We start from the raw sequence: 16,140 nt of genomic DNA, 5'->3' as shown, positions 1-16,140 counted from the left end.
CCTCTGTCCTTCTCCCTCTCTTCCGCCTCCATCCTCTGCACTGTTGTCCCCCATGTCTTTCTCTCCCCTTTTCATTTATGTTTCTTTGCTTTTTCTCCCTTTCTGCGGTCTCATCTGCAGGTTTCCTGATAGGAGGGGACGTCCTGCGCCTCCTCCATGGTCACATGGACGAGTGTCTAACCGTTCCATCTGGGGAGCATGGAGACGAGCAGAGGAGGTAATGTGTGCTGATAATTACGTCTGGCCTGCATTTTAGCCTCAAAGTAGGCAGTTAAGTAACTGTTTCATTTCATCTGGTCAGATATGAAGTAGTTTCTGCCCTCAGAGATTCTGTGTGTACATTTTTATCAGATTACACACATACTGGTTTTACATGAGAACTGTAAGCCTAAATGCCATGTTTGATTGCTGTTATTCAGTTGCACACACTCATAAAGAGAGCCAGTACTAGCACCAGCCCCCATTTTTATTTTTAACATTTAACTCCTGGCCTTACTTTAGATCTGGTTGCTGCAAAAACATGATTAACTCTTAATAAGTGCATTGTTAACACGTGTTCACACTCTGACAACTAAACAGATCCTTCACTCATCAAATAAAAGAGAAATGACCTACGAAGCTTTACAGCATTACAGGACCAAACAACAGTAATGTGGTAACTGGTAGTGTCTTTGGCAACTTATATGAAAAAACAAAAAAAAACAGAAGTTATATGTCTGTCTGTCTGTTTTTCTCCCTGAACAACGCGAGCCAGGCGGCTCTGCAGTTGCCCTTGAATGGCTTTGATTATGTGACGCTATTCAGAGCAAAAAACTTGAACTCACATGTCTTTGTCTCCTTCCACTATTGTGTTGTTGTAGTTACTGTCTCTGGCGACTTGTATTGGGAAAAAAAATCACCGTGACCATGAGACCTTCCGACCAGTGAAGGGGAAACACTTTGGCACATTTTAAATGGGCCCTGCACTAGTCTTAATAAAGCAACAAAAGAGTGTATTATAGGGTTGAGGTTACAATGATATGATGGTAACACAGGTGCTTATAGATATCTTGTAATCTAATATTAAATGTGTTTTAAGATGTTATTTTTTAACACATATCTAGTCTTATAATTGTTAATAAGGATCTAATGAGGGCTTATAAGAGCCTTATTACCTATACATGTAAATAAATATACTTTAATATCAGTGTTGATTAAAAAAAAAAAACATACACATTTTTTTTGGAAGTGGTAGAAGTAACTGTAATTGCATCTAATGTAAGGCCATTTGACAAGGAAAATGTGTATGATCACATGGGACTGTAGCCGACCATCAACGATAAACCATCAATACTGATACAGCTTTTCATGTGGGATATACAGTAGAGATTATGTCCCACGTTTACAACTTCTATCATTCATGTCACTTGACAACCAAGACAGCTGTGTGACTTAAGAGCTGGATGAGTGAGGCATCAGAAATGGTGTGCATTGACATTATAAGACTATACCCATTGTCTCTGCATTCACTTACATTGAATGACAGTATTTTGGTAACCTGTTTGTTTGAGCACTTTTACGAGACACTAAGTTGGATAGATCAAAGCATGAAGATTGTGTGAGTATGAACAGGACTACATTATCCAAAAATCTTTAAGTGACATTGTCCTGAAAAATAGGTCTGCTGGTCTTTATGTTGTGTTCAATACAAGTCAGAACTGAAAGGTTTCTGATCTCCTACACGAAAAAATGTATTGGAATGGTAAATCTTCAATTGCCACCCAAAGTTGGAGTTCCTACCCGTAAACACGTAGTTGTCCGATGTCACACAACATGGCAGGTGGGGTAGGATGTATTTGTAGACTTCAGTATTTGTATTTGTCGAGTGAATGGAATATTTAGATACATTTCCAGGTATGAAAGTGCCTTCATATAAAATGATGGTTTGTTCCCTTTTGAGTTTTTTTTTTTTTTTTGTCTCCTTCTATTTAGTATATAAATGGCAGGAGGCTGCACTGCTGAGGGTTCAATCGTGTGTACACATGCCAAAAGGACAAATCAGAAATTTGACATTTTAGACTGGAATATAGTAGAAAAATAGTGAAACCAACATCGATCTGTTTCCCAATGTCTTGGTTGTCCACAAAGATATTAAGCGTAATGTCACAGAGGAAGAAAGAATCCAGAAAATACTCACATTTAAGGAACTGGAATCAGAGAATTAAAAAAAGAAAAAAGATCGTTTCAGCTCAAGTGTATGTCACACTTGTATTCTCTTAAATAAACTTACAGCTTAACAAAATATTTCAGTGTCATTATTCAGAACATTTTTATTTTACAGTTGTAAATCTGCATGTTCCTTTACTCAACTAAAGTCGCCTCTCTGTCATCCTCCAGCGTACACCATTACACATCAGCATTCAGCTTCATTTGTAAGGAATTTACCATTGCCTGCAGGAAGGGAAAGTAGCAACTCCCATTACAGAGTGAGCTCTGCTGTGACTGAGTCAAGGAGGACTATTAATAATTATAGTTTTAAAATGTTCCCAAAGGGGACAGCCATGTTGTTAAACAATGCCGATGAGAGTGTGTTATCCCACAGAATGTCTGATGAGATTTGTTACTGACTCATCCACGTTGGAGCATACTCTATCTACACATACATCAAAGGCAGATGAAGTGACGCGTGACTGCCAATATATTATGTTACCTTACGATATTACAAAAGATATTCAATATAATTTGTTTGAAGGTGTCATTAATTTATTTTTGCCCACAGGACAGTGCACTATGAGGGGGGAGCAGTGTCCAGTCATGCCAGGTCCCTGTGGAGGCTGGAGACGCTGCGTGTTGTGTGGGTACAGCATACACATACTATACACACACACGCACACGCACACACACACACACACACACAGCAAACGTATAGATTTAGTGACATACACTAGCAGAGATGCTGGTTTTAAACAAAACCTGAGCTCATCGAGCTTCAGGTGATTCTTTTTACAACTTGGGATGAACCTCTCCGTCAGTTCTCTGCACTTCTGTAAATATGGTCTCTATGTGAAGACAGCATTTTACTGAAGTGTATTCACTGAAATCAGTCCATTTTGCCAAAAATCAGAATCAGAATCAGAATCAGCTTTATTGGCCAAGTATATGAACACATACAAGGAATTTGACTTCCTTCGCTCACAATGTACAGGCGTAAACATGAACATAAACTTAAACATAACATAACAAACATTCAACTAGAAGAACAAAAGAATGGTATAAAAGATTAAATAAGTAAAGTGTCAAGTGTTCAGAGGAAAATATATTTAATACCTTTCTTTTAAATTCCTTCAAAGTCTACACTACATACATTGAATGCAACGGGACAGAAATTGCTATAAACTGCACCTTGACTGGTTGATGGAGGTACATAATAGCGAGATGGTAACTGCAGATGACCTATTTTAATAAGAAACCTACCTGTTTTCTGAACTGCCCAGATCCCAAAGTTCGACATTTTTAGTTTCATTATATCATTATTATGTCTGTGCCACTAAGTATGAAGTAAGGACAGGTTAATCCAAGCTTAGAATAGGCTAACCATGTCTTGCAGAGATGGTTATCTGGAAGCAGCAGCTTCCAAATCTCAAAAATACATCCAGCAACACTCTTAAAAGGTGATTTTATGATTCTGGGGAGAGTAATATGCAACACGTACAAGAACAGTCAGGCGTTGGGACTGTGTGCAGCTTTCTGGAGTCTTGTCATCACAGTAAGTTTGCCTGGTTTGGTAACATTGTTACTGTATAGAAACCAAAACAGATTTATCTGGAAATACATGAACATGGGGCGAAGAAGTGCTAGATAAACAGAACTGTTGAAATTGTTCAACTATACAGCTACTGTCTTTTGCATTGCTTTAACATTTCTGTTTATGTACAGAATAAAGGAACAGTAAACAAAGTGGCATGATGTGCACTTCATAGGTGTCGCTTCTAGTCTTTAGGCTAAGCTAGGCTAGGCACATCCTGATTTAATGGTACTGTATTGATTTCTTAACTCAGTCTACTCAAAGAAAAGGCATATAAGTGGATTTCCCAATATGATGAACTATTTCATTAATGTCCTGTTGATGCTTTGAGCTTTTCAGCTTTTATTTGAGGATTTGCAGTATCTTACATTACTAAAGCCATCGACAACCAAATCAGCTCACGACGTGTTTGTGGAATTGGAATATGAAGACATACTTTATTGGTGGTTATTCTCAAATGTTAGATGACTATAAGTTGAATTCTGCTTTAAATTCTTTTTTTTGACAGATTAGAGTGTGTATTTGCCTAGGTTTAATTTCCCTGACATCGGGCATGTATTTGCTAGAAATGCACATATGTTACTAATAACATTAACAGTGTGACAGTTGGCAAACAAGGGCAATGCCAGAGCCGAGGAAGTGACACATCTAAATAGGATCCAGCCAGTCTGATACCACTGATACCAATTTCAGCCTGAGAACCCACTGACTGACATAAAAATAGGGAAGGTAGTGACATACACATGCACACAGGCATGCACACACGCACACGCACGCACGCGCACACACACACACACACACACACACACACACACACACACACACACACACACACACACACACAGTGGATGCTTTTTGCCATATGGCTAAGTGACTCGACTGCACAGGACTGTGCTGGAGTGGATGAACATTAGCCTTTAGGCTTCAAATTAAGTTTCTGCATCACATAATTTAAGCCTGAATTATTTTCTGGGGGGTAACAGATGTAAGATTTAAATACATCATTGATATTGCCTATCATTACTTATCAGTGAAATGATAAGTAAAAAAAGAAATTGAAACACGAAATGAGCTCAAGTCATATATTATTCAAGTCGCTATGTCTCAAGTCAGGTCAAGTCATGAGTCTTTAACTCCCAAGTCCAGTCTCAAGTAATTTTTATTGTCTGTTAATTTGCAAGTGATGAAAATGGTGACTTTGGTGAGTTCACATCTCCAGTTTATGGCAATTTGGTGAAACCCAAATGTATTCAGAACAGTGAGATAATAAGGGGTAAAACACATTTTTTATGTAAGGCCCCTCCTTACAGAGATGACATTGTTGCCACACAGTAAACCAGGTGCCATTGTCTAGGATTGTTGCCTGGTTTTCCCCAGTTGAACATTCCGCCTTGCATGCAGAGATGATGAGTTGGTAACCATTAGCAGTTTATATAAAAATATCCCTTCGTGTAGCTGTGAATTAACTTAATTCAGTGCATATAGTTTACATGTAAGTTTTTATAAATCACCAAATATGACCCTGGGTTGTTTGTGGATTTTTCTCAGTCATATGTTTCTATTTAGCATGCTTCATGTCTGTGTGTTTGTGTGTGTGTGCGTGTGTGTGTGTTTAGTATTTATGCGTCTGACTGTGTTTATGTCCAGATGGAGTGGGAGTCATATCCGCTGGGGTCAGCCATTCAGACTGAGACATGTAACCACAGGAAAGTATCTCAGTCTGATAGAAGACAAATCTCTGCTGCTGATGGACAAAGAGAAAGCTGACGTCAAGTCTACAGCCTTCTGCTTCAGGTCTTCCAAGGTACAAGCATCCATAATACCGTCTGTTTGTGTTCAAGCTACTTGAACGTAGGGGAGTCTCTGTGTAGTGCAATATGTTTTGATAAGCTCCTTTGTCTAAGATCGATTATCCTGATATGATACTCGACATGGTCAAATACAAGCAAACATCATTGAGCTTCAAAGGTTGTAAGGCCATAATCTAGTTGCTTGTTGTGCTTGTTGTCGCTTCTCTGTTCTCTGTAAATTGACTGCTCTGAATTCACTGACTCTCAGCAGGGTTAACCTCAGTAATCATTTTATTCACATAGCACATTTACTTCAAAGTTACAAAGTGCTATACTGAATGAAATAACAGATACGCTAAATTAATGACGCAATATAAGAACATGAACTGTAAAACAATAAAGAACAAAAAAAGCAAAAACAAAACAGGTTAAAACTTAGTTAAAAGTGTAAAGAACCTTGTTTTATAGAGACAATTTAAAGGATGTGGCCAGCCTGAGAGCTGATCCCGAGGGGCACTGACAGCATTGTTTTAGTCACCAATTTTAACAAGGCAGGCGGTTGGAACAAGCAGAGACCAGAGATCTTAACTGAGTTTGCACTGTAACTAATAAGGAAGAAACATTTCAACTATGTAACAAGAAGCCTGACCTCAGAAGTTATATATGACTTTTGTGAAAGGGATTTTTGGTCATTTTTGCTTAAGTGTGATTCAAACGGTTTATCAATTATTAACATTGTTGCTGTTTAATTTTCTGTTGATCATTTAATCTTACTAAAAGTAATATCCATCTGATCATTTGAGCTGTGTTGTTATATTGCCACCATTAGGTGGTAAAGCATGGTAATATAGGGATATAGGAAAACCTTTTATATATTTAAAACATATACTGTGGCCCTGTTTTTGTCTACTCACAGAAATATGGTGCTATCAGACTAATGGTAACACATAGCTAGCTTCCTTGTTATCCAAATATGGACACAGTGTTCAGTACAGGTTCTGTTTATGTCTGACCTGTATCAGCCAGTGTTGTAAATGAATGAATGCCAAAGGGATATTGGTGATGAGTGTGTATACCATGTGGAAACCCGTCTAGCTCTTCTTGTAAATCTCGAACTTCTAAACCCAGAAAGACAGCTTGAAAACCATTGAAATCTTAATGATGAAAACTTTCAAACCAGCCAATTGTCATGTAGAATTAAATCTGTTTCGTCATGTCTCCCTCCTCAAGGAAAAGTTGGACCCAGGTGTGAAGAAAGAGGTGGATGGGATGGGTGTTCCTGACATTAAGTATGGCGACTCCGTGTGTTACATCCAACATGTTGACACCTACCTGTGGCTCACCTACCAGACTATTGATGCCAAGTGTGCAAGAATGGGCGGAGTCCAGAGAAAGGTATCACACTGCATTAAGCAATACTGCATCTCTAAGAACTTTTCTCACCTGTCTTTGCATCCTTGTAACTACAATCTGTGTTTGTTTTCTGTATTACTAAGAGGTTGAGAAGCTGAGAGGAAGAGACAAAAGTGGCAACAGATTAAGATGTTAATACCAGATCGTATGACACTTTTAAATGAAATTGTACTTAAGATGCATGCATCATTGCTTGCAATAAACAGTCTATTGTAACTTTTACATGGTAGAGAAATGAAACTGGCCAAAGAAGGCAAAAAAACTCTGCCAGTGTGAGAAAGTTTAGGGATGAAGGCAGAACTGAGCTAACAGTGAACCAGGTCGCACCTGGTGAATGTATAATTTTGTTCATGTCAGAGATGAACTAAAGCATAACTAAAGATTTGCCCCAACAAAACTGGCTATTTCAGTGTGTTCTGTTACTGCAAAATAAAGCCAATCTCATCCTAAGAAAATATATTAAGGATATAATATGTAAGTTTTGTGCATAAAAATGTCTAATAAACAGTTAGACGTTTGTCAGATATTGTTGAAGTGTATACTTACATTATTCCAAATATTTCCAACAATGTTTAAACCTTAACAAATTCAAGATAGTGTGTGTTTTATACGTTGCCTGTTTCTGTGGCAGCAGGGAGAGAGTCAGTGTGTGGAAGGAAGTTGGCAAATGGGACGAAACAAGACTCGACGTAACATGACTAAGAATTTACATTACCTTGTTTGTGAACATTTGCTCCCAATTAACATCAGATAGATTTGTTTATAAGTAACGATGGATGTTTAAGTTTTTTTTACAAATGGATTAGCAGTACTTTTCCTTAATTTCTTAAAAGATGCTGAGTACAGATAGCTATTCAGTGACAAACCCTTTGAGGGCAGTTTTTCAATTTCTAACCAGGGCAAGAGAGCAATATCATTTTACCAGGGAGTGTGGCCAACAGCAAAAACAAATTCTCAAAAAATGATGAGTTGTCTTCATTAGGACCATACACTTTAACCAAATTGATATTTTCTCTCAAGAGAGTTCCTTGAACCACCAAAAATCTACCAGCTTTATCATAAATAGTGTTGTTAACTTGGAAAGGCCTCAAATTGTGAATTAACACCATAACCCCTCCTTCGTACTATCACCAAGCCCTCCCTGAGTAAATGAGTCTCATGGATCAATGACTTAAGCTGCTTAAGCCTAGTAATAACCTGCTTTTGCTTAGCCAATTTAACCATCCCCCTTAGATTCCAAGAAATTAATTTAAAATTCTTATTCGAAGTCATCTAAATGTACTAAAACATCAGATTGTGCACCATAATATCATCTGTTAGTTGTGGGTAAACCTGTTGATTTTCTCTGTGTCATATTGGGAGTGCATCAGTAAAAAGCAACACATCATGAGAAGTACAGAAAAACAAACATACAACTTAAAATCTGCCATAAACGAATCCCCTTAGCTGTCAACCTGAACAAGACAGCCCCTTCTTCCCTCTCACCCTCCCCTTGACCTCGGGGTGCAGTTAAGTGCACACACTGATCCAGTGTAAACAAGGGAGCAGATAGACCAAACCAAGCAGTCCCTATAGTCATAACTTTGAAAGGAAAACAGACCAAAACAAAACTGACAGGATATTTGTGTCCCCTGGCAAAAGTACATTTTCTACATGAACAAGCATTTATGAAATGTTCAACATTTTCCGTCTGGCAACTTAATTCTCTTCCTGGAAAGACGACGGTATAGTGAATATCCACTTCTCCAATAACCAGATGTAAGCCCCTTTAAAAAGGGTGCAAAGCGGTTTTCTTTCTTTGTAACTAAATCAAAATCCCACTACTGTTACAGAAGGATAATCAGAAGATTGCTTTAGTAAATCTGTGTGTCCTCTGTGTTCTTTAAACCTTGGATAAACTCTTCAGCCTCTGCTGGGATTTCAAACTCACGTGTTTGTCTGGCTGCTCGCTTCACTCGGTGATGCCCTAACCCTTACTCTTACCCATTTGACATCAACCACAGGGGTCCTGGGGTTCTCTCTCGTTGTCCTCTTGTTGTTTGTTTGATTTAACAGGAGACAGACCCAACAGCTCATTCTTTTTCACTACAATCTTGCATATTTCTACAATTTGTTTGATGCTGTTTTTGGATTAATTGTGATATTAAGGTCATTGGTCAATTATTTTAAAAGTCTACCTCCTTTTTCAGGCCATCATGCACCATGAAGGTCACATGGATGACGGGCTGACGCTGTCTCGATCGCAACATGAGGAGAGCCGCACTGCCAGAGTCATACGCAGTACTGTCTTTCTGTTCAACCTATTCATCAGGTGATTACTACACACACACACACACACACACACACACACACACACACACACACACACACACACACACACGAACGCAGACAAAGATATGTATTACACATAATAAAAAGAAGGCAAGAGACACCGTAGGTGGGATTAAACACCAGCAACTGCATAATAATCTGAACAGGTGATTGTGATTAACAGAGATGTATTGCAGCATAATGTGATGCACTTGTGAGAGAGGCTCATGATGGTTCTCAACAACGAATCCAAGCAGCTAAGAAATTCAACAGGAACAAAATAACTTCTGATTTTTTAAATCAACAGGAAATAAATGGAAGTTACACTAACAGCTGGCAAGCTACACTGGAGTGTACATAAAGTATACAACAGACTTGCTGCACTTTCCGTTGCATGCTATAAAAGAACCTTACTCAGTGATCATGTGGCAGCATGATACCCTGTGACTGTACTTGTAAAATCTGGTAAAAAAACAAAAAAAAGCTTTTGCAGTTTCTCCTGAATGGTAGAAAAAAATGAAGCTCAGGGTTCAGTCTTCTCTGGAGTGAACATGAGCCAAGATACTGAAACAAACCTAATAAATAAAAGCAAATGTCCAGCACTTACAATGATTTGACCAGAGTGTGAAAGCTTTCAGTTTTAATGTCCTTTTAATTTGAGGAGAGAACAGGCTCCTTCAGTGAACATGTGTCAGGATACTGCAGAGTCACTCGCTACAAGAGAAGAATTCTTCTCCATGTGCCTGATCTGTGTAAAGGAACACGCAGCTGTATTGCTGTGTAAAGCTGCAGTAACTGCTCTCAGTGTGTGCAGTGAAGAGTTATAAACAAATATTTTGTAGTTGCAAGCCTGTAAGCAAATATAGCTCAACAGGTCATCTGTAGTGATTCACAATGCATACTCATGCAAAGAAACACAATAGATGAGCTGTCAACATCATGATGAAGACATGGTTTGTCAATTCTCAGCTTTGAGTAGCAGCATGTGTTATGACTACTGAGATAATGATAAGTAGAAGGTCTGTAAAAAGTATATCTTTCTCCCATCAATGAGCTGTACATGAGCTCTCAGCACTGAGACCAATCTGATTCACATCTCAATATCAACAATACTGTCTGACAGTATACAAGTGCCCAGCCCTGAGCTTACTGCATAGCTTAAAGACAAGTCAGTCAAGTTTTTTTTCTTCTATAAGCATCCAATCAAAAGTAATGTAATGTAACGGTCCAGTCAGTAGGATTTATTGACATCTAGTTGCAAGGTTGCAGATTGCAGCTAGCTGAACACCCCTCATTTAATGTAAAAGGCCTTCTGTGGAGCCAGTGCTTGTTTTTTTTTTTTCTTCATTCTGGGCTACTATCAAAACATGTCGATGCAACATGGTGGAATCTGTGGAAGAGGATCCACTTCATCTGTATCTGTATATATATCTTAAGCCCAACTGATACTACACATTTGGGGCAGATTCCAGTATTGACATTAGGGAGTAAAAAGATTCTAAAAATCTCCCCAAATCCATTATACCAGACCTTTAAAAAGTAGATTATTTAAATCACTATGTACTAAGCATAGCATTTAACAGTTCCCAACTAAATCACACTACAAAGCAAAGCCCTTTCCACTTCACGGAGAAGAGAAAAATCATCGAGAAGTGTTTCAATCTTTGACCTTTCGTCATTTCTGCATAAGGTCCTATAATATAATTGTCATTTTTTATGAGGCAATAATGTAATTTAGGTTTGGACCATCTTATATCATTCACACAGAATAATATGTGTTTTGATAAATAAAGAATACATTGATCACATAAAACAAATATTTTACCCCACTAATCTAGGGGTGTCATAATGTTTAAAGATCTCTCCAGTGAGTTCTGACGTGTTCATGCCTGTCAAATTAACAAGCACACATGTACTCTCTTTCAGTTGGTGTGCCAGAGAAACTAATGACTATAACTAACAGCTGCAGTGTCGATTAATACTCACTGAAAAATACAATATAAGATGCACTGTACAGGCACATCTGTATTTGAGAAAGTACACTCAAATATTTTCCCTCTGTAGAAGCCATTAAAATTATTTGATAAATCAAATTTTCATCGTCATAGCGATATGAACATGCAATAAACACATCGCAAAAGACTGCCTAACACGCCATTAATAAGAAAAATCATTTTGTTTACATGCGCAATGCATGCACCTTGAGCATGCCAACATTTAGCCTATCAGACGGAGTCCTGGATACAAGGGCCAATCAGATGAAGCCCCAGCTAGCCGTTAGCTACCCTGACAAAATTAATCGGTATCAGACTGATACCGATTAATTTTGTCATACTATCAGTTTGGTGGTGATTGCCAGATAATGATGGCTGAGGGAGGAGAGAAAAGCCATGAAAATGTGGTTGACAAAGACCTTGTGGTGAAGAGAAACAGCACTTCTGCTATTGGAACTTACTTTGGATTCGGGAGAGACGACGTGTTACAAACACAGGTACTGTGTAAAACATGCCGAGCAGTTGTTGCAACTTCTAGAGGAAACACAACCAACCTCCATCACCACCTGCAATACAACCATAAAGACCTAAACCAACAATTCCAAACCAACGTTAGCCATCATTAACTGTATAGTTAATAATATGCAAACTTCAATATTTGTTTATTTATCGCAAGTTATATCGTCATCGCAATATTGAACAGTGTTATCGCACATCGCAGATTTTCCTCATATCCTGCAGGCCTAGCAGCGTTATCTTAAACATTAAACTGAGCACATTAGTTTGGACTGGGGACTCATCTCACCCTATACACATCAAACCAGTGGAGAGCAGTAGAGAGGTATGTGTACACAATCCATTAAAACTGACAAGTTATTCACAGCCAACAAGCTCAGCCGAGTTAGGAGAGAAGTAGAACAACAACTGGTCACATTATATATGCAGTGATGGATGTCTGATCTGTATGCTCTAGGGGTCTGGACACATTAAGGAAAAAGGGGAAGAGCTCTACTCTCGATCTACCAATAGATTCGGTCAGTCTGAGTCTGCAGGATCTGATTGGCTACTTCCAGCCACCCGGAGACCACCTGGAACATGAAGACAAGCAGAACCGGCTGAGAGCTCTGAAGAACCGGCAGAACCTCTTTCAGGAAGAGGTGTGTTTGGGTCTCATTTATCGAAATACCCATTGCTATTAAGTTGTATTTCCAGTTCATGTTACAAATACATTTCTCATGACAAAATATAGTTAACAAAGCCACTGAAAGAAAAGTGTGCTGTAACTATGATGTAAATTGATGTAATGTTGTAAAACACTTGTGCCACAAGATGTGATGCTTGAATCAATTTAATCGTTGTACATGCTATCCTCCTATCCATATAAACTGCTACCCATGGCATCTTTTTTCGGTTTTCCTCAACAGTATAGTTCAAATAGCATACATTTTTCTTATTTAAAGAGGAAATAGAAAAAACAAGGTCATTTGATGCAGCACAGTGTTGCATAATGTAATGAAAGTTCAGAAACTCCTTCATCCTACATAATTACTGAACATATATACAGTTATTTATATACAAATGTTTATTAACACAAAGTCCATCTTTTGAATTTGCGTTGGGGTATATGTGAACAGCAGCAAAATGATGGTGAGGATAATATAGTTATATAGTATAAGTAGTAGTAATAGTAATAGTAATAGTAGTATACATTTTCCACCTATCGAGTGCAAAAGCTTGATCCGAGATGTAGTTGTGGAGATAGGTCTCTGTGGGCACAACAGTCTGTGATTTCATGTAGTTTGGCCAGCCCGAGTTCCATTTTCTTCTCCAGTGACCAGACACTCGCCAGGGGCAGCCTTGAGCCGTGCTGGATTAGCATGACTCTTATTCTGACTCTCTTCCTGCTTGGGGCGGTCTGATGGTTTAAAGACGCCATGTGTCATGATGATCTCAAAGTCTGCTGCTCTCAATCCTACTTAACACTGCTTTCCTCTCCAAAGCTGAATACAGTATTTCTGCCATAGTCCAGACATGTTTCAGCAAAAAAGCCAATAAAACTACCAGTAAAAATATAAAAATGTAGCATAATTTTGAGGAGCTAGCGGCTGCTGCATCTCCATGTGCTGCTGTTGCCGCAGCACGTTTGCAAATGGGTGTCATTTTTCAAAAGTGTCATAAGTTCTAAAGTTATTTAGTCAAAATATATCACACAGGAACAAGGAAGAAAAAGTTCCCTTTATGTCTCACTTTTTAATTTATAGATGTCCCTCCTTTCAGATGACGCCATGACAGCAGCGTTAAAAGGTTGCCTCAACACGGCAGAATAAAAGAGGGGACTTATCCAGCTGATTTTGCATTAGCTGCAGTGCGCACCAACAACCACCAGGTTGCAAATTTGAGCAGTCCAGACTATCGTGAACACGTCAGGGCCCTAAGTTTCTTTCTCCTCCCTCAGATTGACTCAGTCGATGCCCTCGAATTCACAATCTGTGCGCACATATTTTCATCCTAGTGATCAGTGATCAATAAATATGATAAGAACAACTCAGTTTGACTGTATATGAGCAGAATACTCTATTTAACTGGAGGAGGAGGAGGAGGAGGAGGATGTGGTGCGTCTGCGTAATGTGGTGCATGGATCTCAGTCGTCTGATCGGACTGGACAGGCTATAAACACTGTCATTCTGATTAAAAGAGAATGGGGTGTGGGTGGGTGAAATAATTGGTCTTCTATGAGGAACATATTAACATATTAATATCATAACCTGCAGCCATCCTCAAGCATCAGGGCCCATCTATTCAAAATGTGGTGTGAGCAGGTGATTTGCTGGCCAGTCTCGGAGCAGTACAAAGAGTTTGATGGGCCCTTTATCTAAAGTCAGTGTTGCAGTGTTTTACCGGCTATGTAGAGGGCTCAGTGTTCATATAGTAAAATGCACCTTCATAGGCTAGAGGTGTTGTCACAGGTTAGATTTTCAAAATTAGAGAGGTGAGGGTTAGGATGGGAGATATAGGGGATTTAGAAGTGGCTATACGCAATGCCGACTGAAAAATACGTAGTTACACTTCTTTATTTTTAATAACAGCTTTAATGTATTTAACTCTAGCTTTGCACTGTTACCCACTTAATTTGATTAGGACTATTGGAGTCCAGCTGAATAAACCAGTAAAACCAACACCCCATGTGTCTGTAGGGGATGATCAGCCTGGTGTTGGAGTGTATTGATCGCCTTCACGTCTACAGCAGTGCAGCTCATTTTGCTGAGGCAGTAGGAAGGGAGGCAGGGGAGGCTTGGAGCTCCATCCTCAACTCCCTCTACCAACTACTGGGTATATACACACACTTACACACAATTACACACATAGAAATGATATGATGAAGATGTTATACTTTTATGCCAGATTTTACTAAGAGCTTCACGGAAAGTCATCACGTTAAATTAAACTGATATTAACCATATTCATAGAGATGAAAATGGTTTCAGTGGAAAAATTAGGCTGAAATGAAAAATGTTCCCCACGGATGTGGAAATAAGGAGAAAATAAGAATATGCCGTTGCTACAGTTTTATCATCATTCACATATTAGCAGTGCCTCTTAGGTCATGTCTCTTCTCTCCTGTCCCTCCTCCCAGCTGCATTGATCAGAGGAAACAGGAAGAACTGTGCTCAGTTTTCTGGTTCGTTGGACTGGCTGATCAGCCGACTGGAGAGACTGGAGGCCTCCTCTGGTAGGTCAGCTTGTCTTTAACGAGACAGTCACAGTAGACAGTTCATCTCTACTGGGTCATTATAAAGTGGTAATGTTGAAATCAGAGGGTCCAATTTCATAATGAGATATTTTGGGGTTTTTTTCGCACAAACTCGCTTTTCATCTATTCCCAGAAGCTGATAGACAGATTGCTAGATCGATTACATGGATCAGATCAATTAGATTGTTAGATGAGACTGGTCAGATGGATTAGTTTAGTGTCATCGTTGAGGAATTATTTTCAGCAATAGGTGCATAGATAGTAAAAACAAGTTAGAAATACAGAATCATACCAAATACAGGAACAAAACCTTTGCTAAAACAAGCCTTCTCGTCTTTAGCTGCATCAAAAAGGATGGGGGGTAAAGTGATGGTATGTCAGGGTGTGAGATTGTGGGATTGTGAGTGCTTTGCAGATCAGGGATCAGGTAACAGAATCAAATAGGTTGGTGCAGGGAATACCAATGAGTGTGCTGACTAAAAGAGTTATGTTCAAGAGTATATTCTTTAACCCTTCTAGGTTCAGTTAACGCCAAGTTGCAACAATATTGTAGGGATGACTATTGGTACATTGACAAAATACTGATGTCTAGTAATGACTGAGTGGGTAAAGGCAAGTATTAGAACAAGTAGAACAGTCTAGTAAGTTCAAAGTCACTTACATCACCTTAGTGTAATGTCGCCTTTAAAACCAGAAAAAGAACACTTACATATCATGCCATAAAACAATATATCTGATATTTGTGACAGATTAAATGTATAAACAGCTACTCTAGGTCACACTACCTGGTCCTATGCTAAGATTGTTCCTTTATGGCAGGATATCGCTATCTGGCTTCGTAAATGTATGAATTACAGATTGAACCTGATCTCAGGGATGTATGTTGAGAGGCTCCACAGCAACAGACATAGTTCATGTAAGATGTGAGAGTACACAGGTCCAGTTATTAGACACCTTAACACTCCTGTTTCTTAGCTGTAGTCCCCTGCTGTGTGATATCAAGTTGAGCCACTCATGGCCATTAGCTTTGTTTTGGCTGAAACACTGTTGTATTTATCTTCGTCTAATCTTTCTTTTTGTGGCTGTTGTCTTTTTTTC

The 16,140-nt window shown here is 38.9% G+C and overlaps 1 protein-coding gene across 13 annotated transcripts in view; it reads left to right on the top strand.

The window, feature by feature from the left end:
• The window catches only part of ryr2a (ryanodine receptor 2a (cardiac)), a 171,749-nt gene that overhangs the window by 61,126 nt on the left and 94,483 nt on the right, over positions 1-16,140 (top strand). For 12 of the 13 annotated variants that reach the window (XM_030399264.1, XM_030399263.1, XM_030399265.1 and 9 more), the window contains 8 exons: positions 121-217; positions 2,759-2,833; positions 5,432-5,588; positions 6,805-6,969; positions 9,177-9,298; positions 12,265-12,448; positions 14,486-14,621; positions 14,926-15,021. In XM_030399264.1, the coding sequence (XP_030255124.1) occupies positions 121-217; positions 2,759-2,833; positions 5,432-5,588; positions 6,805-6,969; positions 9,177-9,298; positions 12,265-12,448; positions 14,486-14,621; positions 14,926-15,021 (1,032 nt within the window). Of the gene's footprint in view, positions 1-120; positions 218-2,758; positions 2,834-5,400; positions 5,589-6,804; positions 6,970-9,176; positions 9,299-12,264; positions 12,449-14,485; positions 14,622-14,925; positions 15,022-16,140 lie in introns of all 13 variants that reach the window. The other variant, XM_030399261.1, reaches the window with a different exon arrangement.

The sequence above is a fragment of the Sparus aurata genome, chromosome 20, assembly GCF_900880675.1.
Source record: "Sparus aurata chromosome 20, fSpaAur1.1, whole genome shotgun sequence".
Classification (NCBI taxonomy): Eukaryota; Metazoa; Chordata; class Actinopteri; order Spariformes; family Sparidae; genus Sparus; species Sparus aurata.
Note: the sequence above shows the minus strand (reverse complement) of the source record. Positions and strands in the feature narration are given on the sequence as shown.